The sequence below is a fragment of the Acinonyx jubatus genome, chromosome B4, assembly GCF_027475565.1.
Source record: "Acinonyx jubatus isolate Ajub_Pintada_27869175 chromosome B4, VMU_Ajub_asm_v1.0, whole genome shotgun sequence".
Taxonomy (NCBI): Eukaryota; Metazoa; Chordata; class Mammalia; order Carnivora; family Felidae; genus Acinonyx; species Acinonyx jubatus.
The window spans coordinates 132,368,159-132,386,876 of NC_069387.1; the positions used below are offsets into that span (position 1 = coordinate 132,368,159).

The 18,718-nt window shown below is 42.8% G+C and overlaps 1 protein-coding gene across 4 annotated transcripts in view; it reads left to right on the plus strand.

Annotated features, from left to right (window-relative positions):
* Positions 1-18,718, plus strand: part of MEI1 (meiotic double-stranded break formation protein 1) — a 77,741-nt gene that overhangs the window by 19,786 nt on the left and 39,237 nt on the right. For 3 of the 4 annotated variants that reach the window (XM_053226860.1, XM_053226858.1, XM_015077918.3), the window contains exons 12-18: positions 5,093-5,207; positions 6,267-6,358; positions 7,220-7,361; positions 9,267-9,378; positions 13,207-13,267; positions 14,224-14,321; positions 17,120-17,288. In XM_053226860.1, coding sequence (XP_053082835.1) covers positions 5,093-5,207; positions 6,267-6,358; positions 7,220-7,361; positions 9,267-9,378; positions 13,207-13,267; positions 14,224-14,321; positions 17,120-17,288 — 789 coding nt within the window. The remainder of the gene's footprint in view (positions 1-5,092; positions 5,208-6,266; positions 6,359-7,219; positions 7,362-9,266; positions 9,379-13,206; positions 13,268-14,223; positions 14,322-17,119; positions 17,289-18,718) is intronic. The other variant, XM_053226859.1, reaches the window with a different exon arrangement.

Sequence of the window (18,718 nt, forward strand, 5' to 3'; positions counted from 1 at the left end):
GGAACCTCCATACTTTTTTCCAGTGTGGCTGCACCAGTTTGCATTCCCACAAGCAGTGCAAAAGGGTTCCCCTTTCTCCGCATTCTTGCCAACATCTGTTGTTGCCTGAGTTGTTAATTTTAACCATTCTGACAGGTGTGAGTTGGTATCTCATTGTAGTTTTGATTTGTATTTCCCTGATGGTGGATGATGTTGACCATTTTTTCATGTGTCTGTTAGCCTTCTGGATGTCTTCTTTGGAAAAGTATCCATTCATGTCTTTTGCCCATTTCACTAGTTTTTTTTTTTTTTGGGGGGGGGGTGTTGAGTTTGATAAGTTCTTTATCTTATATGTCATTTGCAAATATCTTCTCCCATTCCATCGGTTGCCTTTTAGTTTTGCTGATTGTTTCCTTTGCTGTGCAGAAGCTTTTTATCTTGATGAGGTCCCAATAGTTCACTTTTGCTTTTGTTTCCCTTGCCTCCGGAGACATGTCAAGTAAGAAGTTGCTGTGGCCGAGGTCAGAGGTTGTTGCCTGTTCTCTCCTCTAGGATTTTGATGGCTTCCTGTCTTACGTTTAGGTCTTTCATACATCTTGAGTTTATTTTGTGTATGGTGTAAGAAAGTGGTTCCAGGTTCATTCTTTTGCATGTTGCTGTCCAGTTTCCCAGCACCATTTGCTGAAGAGGCTTTTTTCCTTGGATATTCTTTCCTGCTTTGTCAAAGAGTAGTTGGCCATATGTTTGTGGGTCGATTTCTGGGTTTTATTCTGTTCCATTGATTTATGTGTCTGTTTTTGTGCCAGTACCATACTGTCTTGATTACAGCTTTGTAGTATAACTTGAAGTCTGGAATTGTGATGCCTCCTGCTTTGGTTTTCTTTTTCAAGATTGCTTTGGCTATTCGGGGTTTTTTCTGGTTCCATACAAATTTTAGGATTGTTTTTTCTAGCTCTGTGAAGAATGCTGGTGTTATTTTGATAGGGATTGCATTGAATATGTAGATTGCTTTGGGTAGTGTTGACATTTTAACAATATTTGTTCTTCCAATCCATGAGCATGGAATGTTTTTCCATTTTTTGGTGTGTCATCTTCAGTTTCTTTAATAAGCTTTCTATAGTTTTTAGTATACATATTTTTCACCTCTTTGGTTAGGTTTATTCCTAGGTATTTTATGGTTTTTGGTGCAAGGGAAATTTTCATGAATTTTTTCTTTCCAGTACGTTATTTACTCTGTTCTCTCTTTCTGGAACTGCCATTCCAATGTTGGACATTCTGGATGGGTCCTTTAATTTTCTTTGTTTTCTGAAAGCTTTTCTTTTTTTTTTTTTTTCATTATGCACTAGTTTCTGGCAAATTTTATTGACTTTATGTTTCTTGAAATTTTTTTTAATGTTTATTTTTGAAAAAGTGAGAGAAAGCGTGAGCGGGGGAGGAGCAGAGAGACATGCACACACAGAATCTGAAGCAGGCTCCAGGCTCTAAGCTGTCAGCCCAGAGCCTGATGCAGGGCTCGAACTCACGAGCTGTGAGATCATGATCTGAGCTGAAGTCAGACACTCAACCGACTGAGCCACCCAGGTGCCCCAATTGACTTTATCTTTCAGCCCTTCATTTGTGTGTTTTATTTCTGCTTTCATATTTAATTTGGAAGAGTTCTTTCCAATTCTCTGCATTTTTTTAAATTTTAAAAATGTTTATTTATTTATTTTGAGAGAAAGAGAGCACATGAGTGAGGGAGGGTCAGAGAGAGAGGAAGAGAGAGAGAATCCCAAGCAGACTTCGTGCTGTCAGCACAGAGCCTGATGTGGTGTTTGGACCCACAAACCATGAGGTCATGATCTGAGCTGAAATCAAGATCAGATGCTTAACCAACTGAGCCACCCAGGTACCCCTTAATTTTTTTTTAAGTAAGCTCTATGCCCAATGTGGGGTTTGAACTCGTGACCCTGAGATCAAGAATCGCATACTCCACTGAGCCAGCCAGACACCCCATCTGCATGTCTTTACATAGCATTTTATTCTATTTATTTCATGGATGTAATTTTTTAAAACTTTTAGTCAAGATTTTTCTCCTACTTCCTTTCTACTAATTGTTATTTTTGCCTAAAATGTTCTTCCCTAAAATCTTTGCATGAGTGGCTTCTTCCCATTATCATTCAGGTCGCATTCAGAGCATCCTTCCCTAACTAATCCATTAGGCTGTTATATAGCACCTATCAAACACTTGATGTTCTTGTTTATTCTTTTGTTTTGTGTCTCTCCTCATTATAATAATAATCTCCAGAAGATCAGGGACCATGACAGTTTTTTTACTACTATAAGCCTCATTTCTGGAAGATAGTATATAAATGAAGGATGTCAAAATAGATGGTAAGACTAAGAGATCTTAGGGTCAGGATGGAAATTATAACTTAGAAAGATGCTGGATATCTTGAAAAAAAAGTAATGGAGGAAACTTGAATAAATTCTGTTTCCATGTTTTCCCTTCTAAAACTCTAACAAAGTAATATATTCAAATAATAAAAAATAAAATATACAGGTATATAATGGAAAAGAACAGTCTCCTGTCCCCACTTCCTAAAGGAAACTAACTTTAATTCATTTTGGTTTTAATTCTGGTGATTATCTCCCTACATCTAAACAATATGCTTATAATGGTGCTACTTTGTCAATTTAGGACATTATTCCTTGAATCACCAGTAAGAAAGACCAAGATTTAGTTCATGTTATTTTGTCTTCTCTACATTTCCTTGGCATTTTTGCCAACATAATATTTTACGTTTTCAAACCTTTAAATAGTATACTTAAAACTTGTATTTCTTGTTCCCTCAACTTGAAGAGCTTTCTCTTGACTCCCCACTTGGTTAGCTGAGTATATTAGCGTACAACTTTTCCTTTCTCCTCTCCTCTCTACCTTCTACTTCTCAATGTCAGCCAGCTATACCTTTAATTTTACATGGTAAAGGTTAATATTGATAGTCTCTTTGTGACTATATTGAAGTCTTTGTGATTTGACTCTAGGTTGGTTCTAAAAATGGAAGCAAAAAATAACATTTATATTACAATGACTTCAGTCTGTCTCTTTTTCCCCTTTGTCCTTTCCTGGATTTGAATCTCTAAATCTGGGGCATGAATCTCAGTGAGGGTGAGATGAGAAACCAACAGAGTAACAAAGGTACAGAATAAGAGCAGTGTCAATTAGAGGTGTTCATGCAGAACTGGAGGTCTCCCAGGAGGCTAGTGTTATAGGGGACTGGTAGCTCCTTTCAGGCAGGAGGTGGATGATGAGAGAGATTTAGATTTGTGGAAGGACCATGTGGGGGGGGAAGTATAGGGATTACTTAGGGTACAGTAGCTAGTCTAGCTAGCAGGTTGTGTGAAGGGAGTAGTGCGTGAAGAAGCTGGGAAAGCTGAGTAGGTCAGAATTGTGGAGAGTGCTAGGTAGGAGGCGGTTATTAATCCTAAGATGATTTTACTTTTCATGTTAGTTTCCTAGAAGGTTTACTGAGGTGTTCCCTCTGAGGGAGAGTGTGGTTCAGTGGGTCTCGGGGAAGCACAACTGGAAGGAGGAATGAGGAGGGAGAATTGCTGAAAAGAATTCAAAGATGGCGGAACTAGGGATTGACAGTCAGTGTAGGGTAGAAGTGTAGAGCTCCTAGAAGTGAAGAAGAAAAGGGAAATCAAGCCTTAACTGTATGCAGTGAACTGAGTGCCTGTCAGAAAGCCCAACAGATTACTGTCAGTGTTCAAAAAAGGGCCACGGCTGAAGGTTAACCTAGGTTTCTCCTGAGTTACCGTGCTGGTTTGAATAGCACCCCTCTAAAATTCATGCTCACCCATAACCTCTGAATGTGACCTTATTTGGGAATAGGGCCTTTGATTGAATTAAAATGAGGTCACACAGTACGGGCTCCTAAATCCAAAGACTGGTGCCCTTATAAGGAGAGGGAGATTCGGACATATAGCAACAGTCACACACAGAGGGAAGGTACCCATGTGAAGAAGACATAGAAATGTGACTTCGGCTGTGAGCCAAAGGATGACAAAGATTGCTGGCAACCGTCAGCAGCTGAGGGGGCAAGGCAGGATTCTTCCCTGGAGCCCTTAGAGGGAACCGACGCCTTGATTTCGGACTTCTGGTCCCTAGAACTATGAGAGCACAAGTTTCTGTTGTTTTAAGCCATGTAGTTCATGGCAATTTGTTACAGCATCCCTAGGCAACAAATGCAGCTACCTTATACCCTGTCAAGTAGTCATTCATTCATTTAACATCTTTTTAAAAATTTATCATCAGTTTATAATGCATCTAGCTCTATTTAGGTAGCTGGACTCTGGCCTCTTAGAGCTTACAATTAGACTAGTCAATGACTCTTGCCTTCCTGAATCTATGGAATATGAGGACTCAGATGGACCCTAAGTGTTACTTTCTATATTTATCACATACTCACAATGATTGAATCTCCAAAAGTAGTTTCTAGTTTTTGCTTATAGTTTCTAAGAATGGGGAGTCACTCCTCCTAGATTTTCCCCTTTACCTCTATAGAGTTTGACTCTTAGAACGTTCTTCCCTATTCTGAAATAAAGTCTGAGTCCTGATAACATTTACCTGTTGATTGTGGTTTTCCTTATCAAGGTAACAGAGCAAATTTGATCTCTCTTCTCCAAGAGAGCTTATCACTAAGTTGAGGACAGTGGCCATATACATCTCTTGATGCACCTTCAGTTCTAGATAATACTTCTTCACCAGGAGGTTCTTCTCTGTGAGAAAACCCTGTCTACTTAATAACAACAATAATAGTCATAGCTGCCATTTATAAGGGCTTACTATCTATTAAGCATCATTCTAAGTGCTTTATCTAATTTGATCCTTAAAATAATTTTATGAGGAAAGTACTATGATCTCTCATTTAATAGATGAGAAAACTGAGGGTTAGGGAGGATGAGGAATCTGCACAAAGTCATGCAGCTAGACAAGTGTTGGAACAAGTATTTTTATCAGATCAAATCCTGGACCCATCACACTGCCCCCCGCCCCCTTGCCTGAGAACCTGAGGGTATCTTGGACTACCTTTACCTTACCCTAAGCCTGCCTTTGTCTCTCTGGCTGCAGGAAGGACCACCAGAGTGCTCTCCCTGTGCAGTATAGGGAACTGCGGGCCTTGCTTGAAGCCATGCTGAACCGGTGTGCAGATTTTTCCCAGACTCCACTGAACAGGAGGCCCCTGGTCAGTACACTGCATGCAGCTTGTTCCTTCTGAAGATCATGCTATAATGTGTTTTAAGAAGATAATTGCCTTACCTTTTTATGACTCTTTGTAGCTTTTTCTCATGCACACATATCTATAATGAGATTTTTTTTCCCTCACTGCAGAGCTTTAAAGCTTAATAACTGCTATCCTCGTTTTTAAAGATTTGGAAACTAAAGCCACAGGATTAAATAATTTTTCTCTAAGGTCCAAAATTAGCAAGTACCTGAATTTGGATAGTAAATCCCAGGGTATTTGTACCCAAACCTACTACACTATACCACTTTGTCTTTTATATCATCCAAGCAGTTATGGTAAACGTGCTCACAAAATTATTTAGGGGTGGATTCACTAGAATCTTAGAAAGAATCTGACTGATATGCAATGTATTGCAATTATTGGCTTTTAATGGTTCATGGACTGAACATAGCATAAAGGATACAGTTAATGTGAATGCTGGTTATATCTTTCAAAATTAACTTTGAAAACTAAGCTTTGCATACGTGATGGGGTGGGAGTTTCATGTGTGTTGGAGCAACTGATATGGGTATTATAGCCAGTTAGACTAATGTCCAACAGCCTGTGACAGCTTATATATATATATAGAATATATATATATATATAAAATATATATATATATAAATATATATATATAAAATATATATATAAATATATATATAATAGAATATGTGTATAATAGAATATGTGTGTGTGTGTATATATATATATATACACATATATATATGTGTATATATATATATATATATATACACACACACACACACATAAAATAGAACAAGAGCCAGTCCTGTGGTTCACAGGGGGACAGATGGTTAATGTTCCCTCTTCTACCATTTTTAAAAGAGCTTTTAGGTGACTAGATTTGTGAGGATATAATCAAGATGCCCTGGAAAGTGTTGGGTGTGTGGGAATGCCAGACTCCGGTGTGAGAGGAAGAGGTCTATAGTCCTCTAAGCACAGATTGAGACACAGAGTAGGTACTTGACTAACAGTGCCCACCTCTCCTTCTCACCTCAGGGCCATGCCTCCAGTAGAGATTCTAACAAGGCCATTCTGCGAAGGGGAAAGTTCCTCCTGAGCACTCTGGAGGGATTTAGAAATGCCTGCAGGTGAGGGACCCTCTGTGGTCTGAGGCAGTATTATAGAGGGTGGGAGTGGAAAAGAGTCAGATGAAGGATGAAATTCTAGAAGCAACACTTGATTTCTGATGCTTTGCTGCATAGTGAGAGGACTTTGGCTGGGGCAGAGGTTGGAGATGTGTGTATGTGGAGGGGTGTGTAGAGGTGATTTGAGGAAGAGGAGCAGGAGTAGGGGACTTCTAAAGATTCCCTCCTGGTGAAGTTTTTGTTACTATACAATGAGTCTCCTTGTACGTGAGACTCATGAATGTGTCTCATTTGGCTTTGTTCTTCTTCCCAAATAACGAAGCCCTATAGGTGTTTGCTGAATGCCAGTTGGACTAACTTAGTTCATATTAACAAAATTTGTCATATCTACTCTATGTCAGGCCTGTGGCTAGACAGTGGGAGTAGAAAGATAAATCAGATTGCCCTCTGCCCACAAGGACCTCACGGTGTCTTGGGGAAGAGGCAGTTTTGCATGTATGTATATATATATATATATATATGGAATTCATTAGGTTGTCACAATGTGGGGAAGGCATTCCTGGTAGATAGAGCAGCATATATAAAGGGAAAGAGATATAAAACATCAAGTAGCATGGTATGTTCAGGGAAGTACATGTGATAAGGTAGAAGAATCATGTATTATGAGAGAGGGGGTGGGGAGCACAAAACTGGAGAGGCATCCAAGGACCAGGTCCTGCCTCATTGAGTCCTCTTAAATTTTCTCCAGATCTGCTGATGGGGATACTTTCCCTGGACCCTGAGCTCAGGTGTCCCTCTGAGAGGATGCTTCTAACCTTAATGTTGTATAGGTAGTATGGATATGCTCACACATTGATTTCTTAGGTTGGCTATGGAATTCCAGAGTGAGCCTTCAGCCCACGAGAATCCATTCACAGCTCCTGGAGCCGAGAAGGAAGACACTTTGGAGGCCTTCTCAGAATTTCTTCTCAGTGCCTGTGACTCCCTTTGTATCCCCATGGTGATGGTGGGTTCCTCTGGGACACACATAGCATGAAGTTTGTAGAGGAGAATGTGAGGTTGAGCCAAGCCGAGACATAAGGCAGCGAGTACTCAACCAGACCTTCAGAGGGTCTCAGTAGTACTGTTCCTCAGCCAGTTTTCCTTTTCTTAAAAAAAAAGAAAACAAAGTGTGGGGGTACCTGGCTGTCTCATTTAGTGGAGAGTGTGATTCTTGGTCTTGGGGTTATGGGTTTGAGCCCCCCATTGGGTGTAGTGATTACTTAAAAATTTTTTTTAAAATCTTAACCGCCCCCCACCAAAAACCCAAGATGTAGTGTTTCATTGTAAACCAACAGATGCCTCTTAAGTAAAAGTATAAAGCAGTAACAATAAAATAAATAGGTAGTGTTTATGGAGTGATAAATGCTTCGTATTCATTACCTAATTTGATCATCCCAATGACTGTGTGAGATGGGTGCTATAATATCCCCAAGTGAAAGATGAGGTTGTCTTGTTACAACAGTTGCAAAGCAAGTGCACAACAGTGCTGAGATTGGAACCCATGCATTCTTATGATTAGTAAAGAGCAGTGGTGAATGTCTGATTTAGGCCTCACTAAAGAACCCATATGTATTCTGTAAAATGAGATTTGGCCATTCTGAAGAGAGACCTGGTCCTAAAGAGCTTCGTTTTGAGCTGACTTGAGATAGTGGTGGTAGGAAGATCTGGGTCCGGAGCTGCTGACTGCTCTGATGACTTTGGATGAGTCCTCTCCTCTTTGAGGTTTGGTCATCCTGTGAACCTGTGAGAGGTCCCTTTTAGTCAGGGCACCTCCAAATACCTACTGGGAACAGTAGGTGGCAGCAGGGAGGCATCCTCTGGTTCTGGGGACAGAGAACCTCTTTGAAGAAGCCTTTGAGCCAGCATGCCAGGGTCTTCAGGTGGGTAACTGTCAGAAGCCATGGGCTGCGTGCATGCTCTGATTGGTACTCAGGAGCAGTAACACTTGGGCAGTTCACATTGGTTTCCTCATCTGCTCTGCCTTCTTCCTAGACTTAGGAAGCGTCTAGGAAGAGTCAGGTCTAGAACTAGAGGATAGAATTATATTATTCTTGCTTTCTACTTTTCCATATTTTACACATTTCTTTAATGAGCATTATTACCTTTCTAATTAAAGTTTTTTTTGGGTTTAAAAACCAAAGGAAATGAGGCGCCTGAGTGGCTCTGTCAGTTAGGTATCTGACTCTTGATTTCAGCCTAGGTCCTGATCTCATGGTCATAAATTCAAGCCCTGTGTTGGCCTCCATGCTGGGCATGAAGCCCACTTAAAAAAAAAAAAATAAAAGGAAAGATATCTATAAGAATCATGTCTCTGATATCCAAGCTTTTACAGGTAGGGAAATGAGACACCAAGAGGGGAGGGGGTGGCTGACCCACGGGCACACAGCAACTTTGTGTAGAGCTTGGTCTTGAATCCAGGTTTCTCTACTCTTAATCCAGAGCTCTGTCTGCTACATCAGGCTGCCTCATGACTGACTGTTCAAAGATCACATGAAAAATAAATGTGAAGACAGTTTGTAAAGTATATGATTATTACTAAATGGCTATAGTCATAGGAACTTGAGTGTTATTGTGCATTATAGTTTAAAAAGTACTTTTTACACATCAGATCTCATTTGTTTCCAGGAGGTAGGCCATGTTTTATTCTTTTTGGGACAGAGGCCCAGAAAGGTAATATGTCTTACTTATTAAGTGGTGGGTATAACTCTTGGATGCAAGCTTGTGACTTCAGGTTCCCTAGCTCTTCTTGTGCCCTTCAAGTGAAAGGGGTTGGTCTGTTGTTGCTTGATTTGATGCCAGTTTTGCCGATGCTTTCTTCTTCAGAGGCTCAGTCCCGGTGGGCTGTGTTCTCCCTCTTGGTTCTTTGCAGAGGCACTCAGAGCAGGCCACCCAACCAAACTTGATGGAAGTTTTCCTCTCGATTCTACACAGTCTCTTTGTCATCGTTCCCCACATGAAGGAGAAATTCTCCAAGAAGCTCGGTAGGCAAGTATGGAAGTTGGGAGGGAGGCAGGTGCTTATGCTTAAAGAGAGCATAACCTGTGGGCAGGAGGTTTACATAATCACTCAGAATCAATATCTGCACTCTTTCCAGTGTTCAGTGAGAGGGAATACCATTCAGCAATCAAAGGTACTAAAAATTACGTTTTCAAATTTATTGATACTTCTCTCAGAATGTCAAGGAGGTTCCAGTTCAGAGTCCACAACATGCATCTTTCCGCATTGCCCTCATCCTTCACATTCCCTCAGACCTCACAGGATGTTCAGCATCTCTGACTCCTGAGTACTAAATGTCAGAAGTACCCCCAGTTATTGTGACACCTGGAAAACGTCCCCACGTACTTCCACATGCCTTCTGGGGGAGTGGTGGCACTCTGTGAAAGCTGCTGTCTGTGCGCTGAAGTGCCTTCCGGAAACTGAACCCCAGTGGCTATTGACTCCCTTGGCCTTCTCCAGGCCTTCTTGCATCTATTTATTTTCTTCTCTGACTAGCCATTTTGCCTCCTCAAGTGTAAACCTTCCTTCCTCACTTGTCCTGTTGTCACACTATAAATACTTCAACATGTAGAATAAGCCTAGGAGTCAGAGTCAGAGTCTCCTTTATTTTCCTTAGAAAGTAGGAGTGATGGTGAAAATGGGAAGGGGAAAATAGCCAAAAACAGAAAAGGGAGGAGAGAGAAATATAGTAATAACTAATGATAACTAATACTTATGACACTCTTATTATTGTCAGATACTGTTTTAGTGCCTTACATGTATTAATTCATTTAGTTCTCATAAAAACCCTAGGGAGTATGTACTATGATTATCTTCATTCTATGGAGAAGCATACTGAAGCTCAGAGAGGTTGAATAACTTGCCCAGGGTCACACTGGAAGTGGTGTGCCCAGGATTCAAATTCAGAGAATCTGGCTCTGGAGCCTGATTTCTTTCTGCATCTCGATGGTATGCTTGCCTCTTATCATTGCCATTTAATGTCTTCTTTTATTCCTATCATAGTAGGCAGTGGAAAATCTACCACAAAGGAGTAGCCAGGACTCAGTCATGCAGGGCTTTGTTGGCCATGTGAGGAATCTGGACTTTATCCTAGGAGTTTTGAGTCTAAAAGAAGGCAAGTTATAGGCTCAGCTTTCTGTTGTAGAAAGATCCTTTTTGGATCAGTGTGGACCATGAGTGAGAGGGAGGCAAGACTACAGACAATAGTTTAACCTCTTGCATTAACTCAGGTTGTGATAGGAACTAAACGAAGTGTTGGGAGTGGGTGCAGCAGTTGGATGTGGGGCAGGAGGGAGAGGGAACAGCTCAGGGTAATGCCTTGGGTTTTGGCTGCCATCTAGGTGGATGGTGGTGATTTTTATCAAGAGAAGGCTCACCATAGGAGGATCTGATTTGGAAAGGCAGTAGAGGATGTGATCGGTTTGGGGCAGGATGAGCATGAGATGCCTGTGAGACGTCCCAGCAGAGAGGTTAGGTAGGTGATTGACTGTGTCTGAAGTCAGGGGAAAGATCTGGTCTTTAGATACAGATATGCAAGTCTTCAGTATCTAGCCTTTCATTAACTCAACAAATACTGATTGGGCACTTACTTCATGAAAGGCGCCGTCCTGGGGCTGAGGATGCAGCAGTGAACAAAATAGAACCCTGTCCTTGTGGGGCCAATTGTCTAGTGGGAAGCAGCTGAAATCCTTCAAGGGAGTGTGTAAAATGAGATGATTAGAGGGAACCAGGACAGAACCAAGGGCAACATTTTAATGGCCACGAGAAGGAGGAAACACTAAAGGACACTGGTAAGGGACAGTTGGAGAAGTAGGGAGAAAACCAGAAGCGTATGACATTAGAAAAGCCAAGCAAGAGAGTTTTGTAGATTTGGGAGTGGTTGATGTGTCAAATGCATCCCAGAGGTCAAAGAAGATGAGGACTGAAATATGTTCATTGGATTTGGCATCATGGAGGCTGTTGGTGACCTTGGCCAGAGCAGTTTCTGTGACATAGTTGGGGTGGATGCCAGACTATAGTAAACTGAAGAGTGAGTGCAAGGTGAGGCAGTAGAGACAGGATAGACAGCTCTTTGGGTAAGTTTGGTATGAGAGGAGGTGAGAAATGGGGGTATAATTGGAAGGGAACATGAAATTAGAGGGTTTTTTTACCCTCCAACACTAGAAACACTTATTCTGATTAGTAGCTGATAGAAAGGAGCAATAGAGACCTCCTGCTCCTCAGTAGAGCAAGGTCCTTGGAAAGAAGAAGGGGGCTGGATCCAGAGCTGGGGTGATGAGGGGCATGCCTTTTGCAATTGCCTCACAATTTGATTTGGGATATTGAGGGAGTTTCTGATTAATAGTCTAGGTCATCCTGGGGAGGTCCCTTGTCACAGCTCAGAGGGATCTTTGTTCTGTCCAGGCAAAGAACAGAAGACAGGAAACCCTTAGGAAGCTGAAGCTATTTCTCATAGAAAGTGGAAGTGGGAGCTTCTAGGAGAGAGTGAGAGGCTGTGTGGAAGAGGGGGAAAAAGCAGGACCTTTGTCATTAGCTCTTGTGGGTTGAGATTCTTACCCCCTCCTTTACTTACTTATTGGACAAATTAATTTTTTGTTTCCAGTGTCTTTAGCTAGACATGGTGATAATAGAATTAAATGAGATTATAATATATATATATGTCTCCTGAATGATTCTACCTCTTAGTTATTATGACAACTGACCTATACTTCTTTTCTTCCTTCCATCCACTCTTTCTGTCTGCCATACTTCAAGAGCCAAGAAGATCCAGTCTTGGGATGTTGGATGGGTGCAACTTCAGAAGTGTAGATCTCTGGGGGGCAGTGGCAGAGAGGAGGGGGTGTGGAGAATGGTTGTGTACAGGGAGATCTATGCAGATAGAACAGGATTGGGGCCCAACCTGCAAGAGAAAAGAAGGAAGCAGGCAGTGCCAGCCAAGAGGGGGCAGAGGCCCTGAATAGGGGGTGGAGAAACTCTGGGTCCCTGAGATACTGGGCCAAGAGCCCCTTCCAGCAGGAACCCTGTGTGTCCCCTCCCTGGAGGGAGTCATGAGTTGAAGTGTGTCCCAGAAAGTTGCTGTGAAACTCTGAGGGATGAATTTCCTGCCATATGCTTTAGCCCCAGGATAGAACACAGATTGTCCCCAAGTCTGAAGCTGGTGCAGTGGGACCTCTTGATGTTCTTGTCTAGACTCCTGCTTTTATAGGGGCGCAGGATGGGCAGGACAGAAGTCAGATTTGACAGGGAAGCTTGGTGCAGGATGTGGGGAGACTTGGAGGAGGCAGGAAGTGCAGGGACCTGGGCCAGGGTCATCAACTAACACAGAACCTGTTACCTGACCTCAGGCGTGAGAACCAGTCCTTCCCCATAGGCATTCAGAGATGGGGATAAAGCAGTGACTACCCTTTGTTCTTTCTGAGTCTGAAACTGGGTTATTTTCTACAATGTTGGAAGAAGGGATAGAACAAGTGGATATGTCTTTCCTAGGTCATTGTCAAACGTCCCAGATTATAATGGAAGATGAACATTTATTCAACACCTACTCCACAGTGCAGTGCTAGGCATTTGTTAGATAGTCTATGTACACTTATCTTACTCAGCTTCACAACAACCTGTGAGGTATAGATATTGAAACCGAGTCGCAGAGAAGTTAAATACGTGTTCCAGGATGACCCTAGTAGTATTGTCGGAGCAAATTTTGAACCTAAGTCTACATGACTCCAAAATTAGTACTCTTTGGTACCATTCAACTTTGAGAATTTCTGTAATGAGTCTGGTTTAAATTGCTTTCTGCTTTCTTCCTACTTCTCAAGCTTCCTCATCTTTCATACGATTAACCCTGGAACTGAAGGCCAGGTTCTGCAGCAGCCTAAGGTATGTATGGTTTCAGGCGCCAGTGTCCTTGTCTGGACAAGTGGAAATTTCTGACTGGCGTGGTTTAGTCATAGGACCATGGGGAGGATTGACACCATGTCGGAATTGCTCAGCACCTGGTGGTGTGAGCTGGACATGCTCCTGTAGCTTTTATTTCATCTGGTTCTGGTAAGACACTCATTCCATGTGATACTTGGACAGGCACCTGTTACATCAAAACTGGAAGGGCTCTTGGAGATCATTTGTCTAATTCCTCAGTTTACAAATGGGGAGACAGAAGCCCTCAGAGGGTAGTGAAAGCAGTGCCCACAAAGACAGAGCCACGTGCTGGTTGCTGCCAGCCCACCATTTCCAGAGGAAATGTAGAGAGGTTCAAAGTCAAGAGGTGGCTACTTCAGTCTCTGTCTTGTTAAGTTTCTAGAGTAATCTTCTGTTCCTTCCCATTTATGATTTGCCAGCTGTCTCTGCATTTACTTGACAGATTCCATTTGTTATTGCCTACAGCCTGCAAGATGACCACAATATAGTATCTAGCTCTCCTTGCATATCTCTGAGTGGAACGCCCAGCCTTCAGGAAGGAATACCTTGACTACCCATCTTGGGTTCAACAGCTTCCTTTTTTTTTTTTTTTCCTCAGGACTCTCAAGGCCTTTCCTGAACTAGGAGCACTTTTTTTGTTTTATGTTTCATTAAATTGGGGTTCGGTAGCCCTCCCTGATTTATTTTTTCAGTAAAATTTTAGTGAATGCCAATGTGCCTAAGTTACAGCTGTAGCAGCGGGTTCCATATTTATTATTCACAGCCACCTCCAGAACTCTTCCTCCCGGGCCGTGTTTAGAGTTTCACTGGGCTCTGGCACAAGGCAGTGGTGTCCCAGTATATGGCAGGGATAATGCTGTCCCAGCCAAAGTAGCAATGTCTTCTCTCTTGTTCTCTTTTCCTTTCCACCCTCTAAGTCACTCAGATCTAAATCAGGTATGTTCCAGTTTCCTCTACGACATGAGCCTCAACCTCCTGTCAGCTCCAGAGAAGACAGAGCCACCTTCCCAAGAAGGTAAGATGCTGCAGCTTGACCACTTATCAGGCTCATGGTGGTCTGGATGCCTTTGTTGATAGGCTGGGTAGTGAGTCAGAATCATAATTATCTCTTTGCTAGAAGCTGCCCAGAGGAACCATGAAATCATGGAATGATGAGACTATAGGCTGACACCTAGGGAGATAAGATAACCGAATCAGGAAACAATAGAATCCAAGATTCCTGGACCCTTAGACTCTAAGGGTTGAGAAGGACCCCAAAGCTTATCAAGCCCAGGTCCTCACCCTGGCCTTCTCCTCTTAACATCCCTCACACCAGACCTTTCCCTCCCTGCTTGTTACATTCCGAGACTTCTGCTCAAAATACCTTGAATGGTCTGTTCCATTTTTGTTTGTTTGTTTGTTTCTTCGTTCAAGAAATATTTCTTCAACATCTACTGTGTGTCAGACTCTATTTCAGGTTATGGTGACACAGCTCCAATGTCCCGTCCTCATGGAGTGAGAGAGAGAGAGAGAGAGACAATAAACACATATATGCAATGTCATAAATGAGTAGGTGCTATGAAAAAATAAAACTGGGCAGAGGGATAGAGGGTGATGAAGGGAGAAGATAGGTGGTCAGGGAAGGCTTCTGTGAGGAGGTGGCATGTTAGCAGAGGTCTGAATGCAATGAAGGAGGCACATGCAGAATCGAGGTGGGGGAACAGCAGATGGGGGCTGAGAGCTGAAGTCACCCCCCCCACCCCCACCCCGGTTGAATATACATAGAGCTTCCCTACATGCCAGGGGAGGCCTGAGTGCTGCTGTGGATACAATGATAATTATGATATGTTCTCTGTCCTAAACCTCTTTTGGTATAACATAAAACAATTTAATCATTGTTCTATTCATTTATTCAACAAATACGACACCTTCTTTGTGGGTAAGACTTGGTACTGGCCATGTTTCTTCTTTTTACATTTACAAAGATGTGTCATCTCCCCCCACTTCCTAAACCTCTCTTCCTCCTTTGTTTTTTCTCCAACGCTGTGCGGAGAGAGACAGAAGCCCAGGCGAGTATTTTCATTCCTTCCCACATGGCTTGGCTCCTAATTCTATGCCAGCCTCTCCTCTCTGCCTGGTACCCTGCTCTATGCCTGCCCAGGTGTGGTCTGGCCTGCAGAGAGACTAGCACAACTACTTCTGCCATGATGGTAGCCTAGGACCACGCTGGCAGCCGCTGTACAGCAGCCTCTTGTGCTCACCAGCTCTGGCCCCACTGCTGCTGACAGCTCCCTCTCTTTTGGGGAAAGGAGGAGCCCCACGTATCTGCCTCCCTAGACCCTGAGGCCTTGTCAAGTCTCAGAGTGTTGGGAAGAGCGCGTACATGCAGAGTCCTTCTTTCTTCCATGTATCAGGAGAAAGGGCATGAGGATGCATGGGATATTAGTTTCATTTTTATGATAACGATCATAGCTTAGTGGAAGAGTCACAAAATTTAGAATTAGGAGACCTGCCCTGGCTCTGCTGCCAGACTGCTGTGGGGCATTCTCCATTCTCACCTTCCACTTGGTCCTAAGTCCACTGCACCGTCAGGACAGACTTAACTTGACTTCCAGCATGGCACCCTGCTTTCATTCTTTCATCTTCCAAAGAATCTCCACCCGCTGCTGGAAGGATCTATCTGAAAACCCAAGTCTTATCATCCTAACACCCTTGCCTTCAGCCATAGTCCCCAAACATCAGTCTGTGGGGCACTGTCAGACAGGGATGAAGTTTCCTCTGATCTGTGGTGAAATGTGGAAAATAAGGATAATATAGGGAATTTTCTATAAAGTTTCTATAAAGTCTAAAAGACATCTAAAGCACTGATGTCTTTTCCTCTCATACTCTTTTGGTATTAAAATACTCTTTCTTTTTTTTTTTTTTTTTAAATGTTTATTTTTTTTAAGAACGAGAGAGACAGAGCGTGAGCAGGGGAGGGACAGAGAGAGAGGGAGACACAGAATCGGAAGCAGGCTCCAGGCTCTGAGCCGTCAGCCCAGAGCCCGACGTGGGGTTCGAACTCACGGAACATGAGATCGTGACCTGAGCCCAAGTCGGACGCTTAACCGACTGAACCACCCAGGCGCCCCTAAAATACTCTTTCTTTTCTGAAACAGGTTTCATAAGAATCTGTCCTCAGGATAAAATTCAAATTCTTTACTCAGCGTTCAAGGTTTTTCACACTCTAGCTACTAATTATGTCACACAGTTCTGCAATTCCTGACACTCCACATCTATTCACTGCTGAGTCAGTCAGACTAAACTCATTGCTGCACCTAAAACATGTCCTCTTGTGCCTCTGGGCCTCTGAACACCTTTCTTCCGTGCCCAGGATTCTCTGCTCTCACTTTTCTGCCTGTTTTCTGCTCACCTTCCACAGTTCCCTCCTTTTCAAGCCTGCCCTCCCCACCCCAGGTGGTATGAGTTATACACTCCTCCATACTTGAACATGGTACTTGATCATGTCTCCTATAATTGTCCGTCTCCTTGTCTGTCTTTTCCCAGCTACCAGCTCCTGGAAACACAGCCTGTGTGTCACACCTTGGCCTAGAGTAGCCACTCTGAAATTTGTCAATGAATGAAGGAATGTATCCATTCTTCACACATGTTACCTTTAGTTTCTCAGGGCAGGCTGAAAGCTACAGAAAGGAAGAGGAAACTGATTTCCTTTCATCCTGCATGTACCCTGCTACTCTGTGCCCTGTACCCTCTTCATGTAGTAGGTACTCATGTGCTCACTACCTGCTTTCCTGTGTTCTCTGTGTGGTGTTCTCCCGCATGTTCCCTGCCCAGAACTCTCTGCAGTGTCTGCGTTCCTGCAGCATGGGCTGCCCGAGATACGCAGCAGGAGCCCTGAAAGCCTTGCCTTCCTGTCAGATCGCCAGTATGTGGAGGGAATTGCTCGCCAGAGACAGTACTGCATCCTGCTCCTCTTCTACCTGGCCTACATCCATGAGGACAGGTCAGTGTTCGATGCTGGGGGCTGGCAGTGTGTCCTGGGACCCACATCTGCAGCCCAATTCAGTTCAATAAATATTCACAGAGGCATCCGCTCCAAGCCTGGCCCTGGGTATTGGGGACACAGATAAGTGAGAAACGGGTTATATTCCTGAGGCGCTCATACACTGGAGAGGGGTTAAGGCAGGAGGGTAGTCACAGTGCTGAGAGCAGAGGCCTAAAATGCAAATGAGAACTTTTTAGTATCCTTAAAAGTATTGTTTGCGCACAGAAAAAAATTTTAGTGGTTTACTTTGGTTTTAAGAATTACTTATGCAATTTATTAAAAATTTAAAATCAAAGGAGACTAGTGTAAAAAATAATTAAGTGTAAAAAATAATTTTATTGAGGTTAAATTTACATAACATAAAATTAACCATTAAAATAATTTTTTTAACATTTGTTTATTTTTGAGAGACAGAGCGTGAGTGGGGGAGGGGCAGCGAGAGGGAAGACACAGAATCCAAAGCAGGCTCCAGGCTCTGAGCTGTCAGCACAGAGCCTGACGTGGGGCCCGAACCCATAAACCGTGAGATCATGACCTGAGCCGAAGTCAGACACTCAACTGATTGAGCCAGCCCGGCACCCCTAAAACTAACCATTTTAAAGTGAACAGTTTGATGGCATTTAGTATATTCACAGTATTGTGCAACCACCACCTCTCTCTAGTTCCAAAAGCATTTCCATCACTCCAAAGTAAAATCTCATATCCATTAAGCATTCATTCCCCGTTCCTTCTGCTCAGCTCCTGGCACCAACAATCTGTGTTCTGTCTCTATGGATTTATCTGTTCTGAACATTTCCTATAGATGGATCATTCAATAGATGACCTTTTGTGCCTGGCTTCTTCCACTTAGCATAATGTTTTTGAGATTCATCCAGTTAGCATAATATTTATAGCATGTGTCAGTACTTCATTATTTTTCATGTGGCTTATGCAGATGTTCTAGCATCATGTTTTAAAAACACTGTTTTAGGGGTACCTGGGTGGCTCAGTCGGTTGAGCGACCGACTTTGGCTCAGGTCATGATCTCACGGTTTGTGAGTTTGAGCGCCGCATCAGGCTCTGTGCTGACAGCTCAGAGCCTGGAGCCTGCTTCGGATTCTGTGTCTCCCTCTCTTTCAGCCCCTCCCCCACTCATGCTCTATCTCTGTCTCAGAAATAAATAAACATTAAAAAAAAAATTAAAAAAAAAACCGCACTGTTTTTTCCTGTAATGAATTGTCTTGACACCCTCACTGAAAATCACTTGGCCCCTTGTGATTTTTAAAAATTGAGATATAATTGACATGTAGTATATTAATTTCAAATTTTTTTTTTAACGTTTATTTATTTTTGAGACAGAGAGAGACAGAGCATGAACTGGGGAGGGTCAGAGAGGGAAACACAGAATC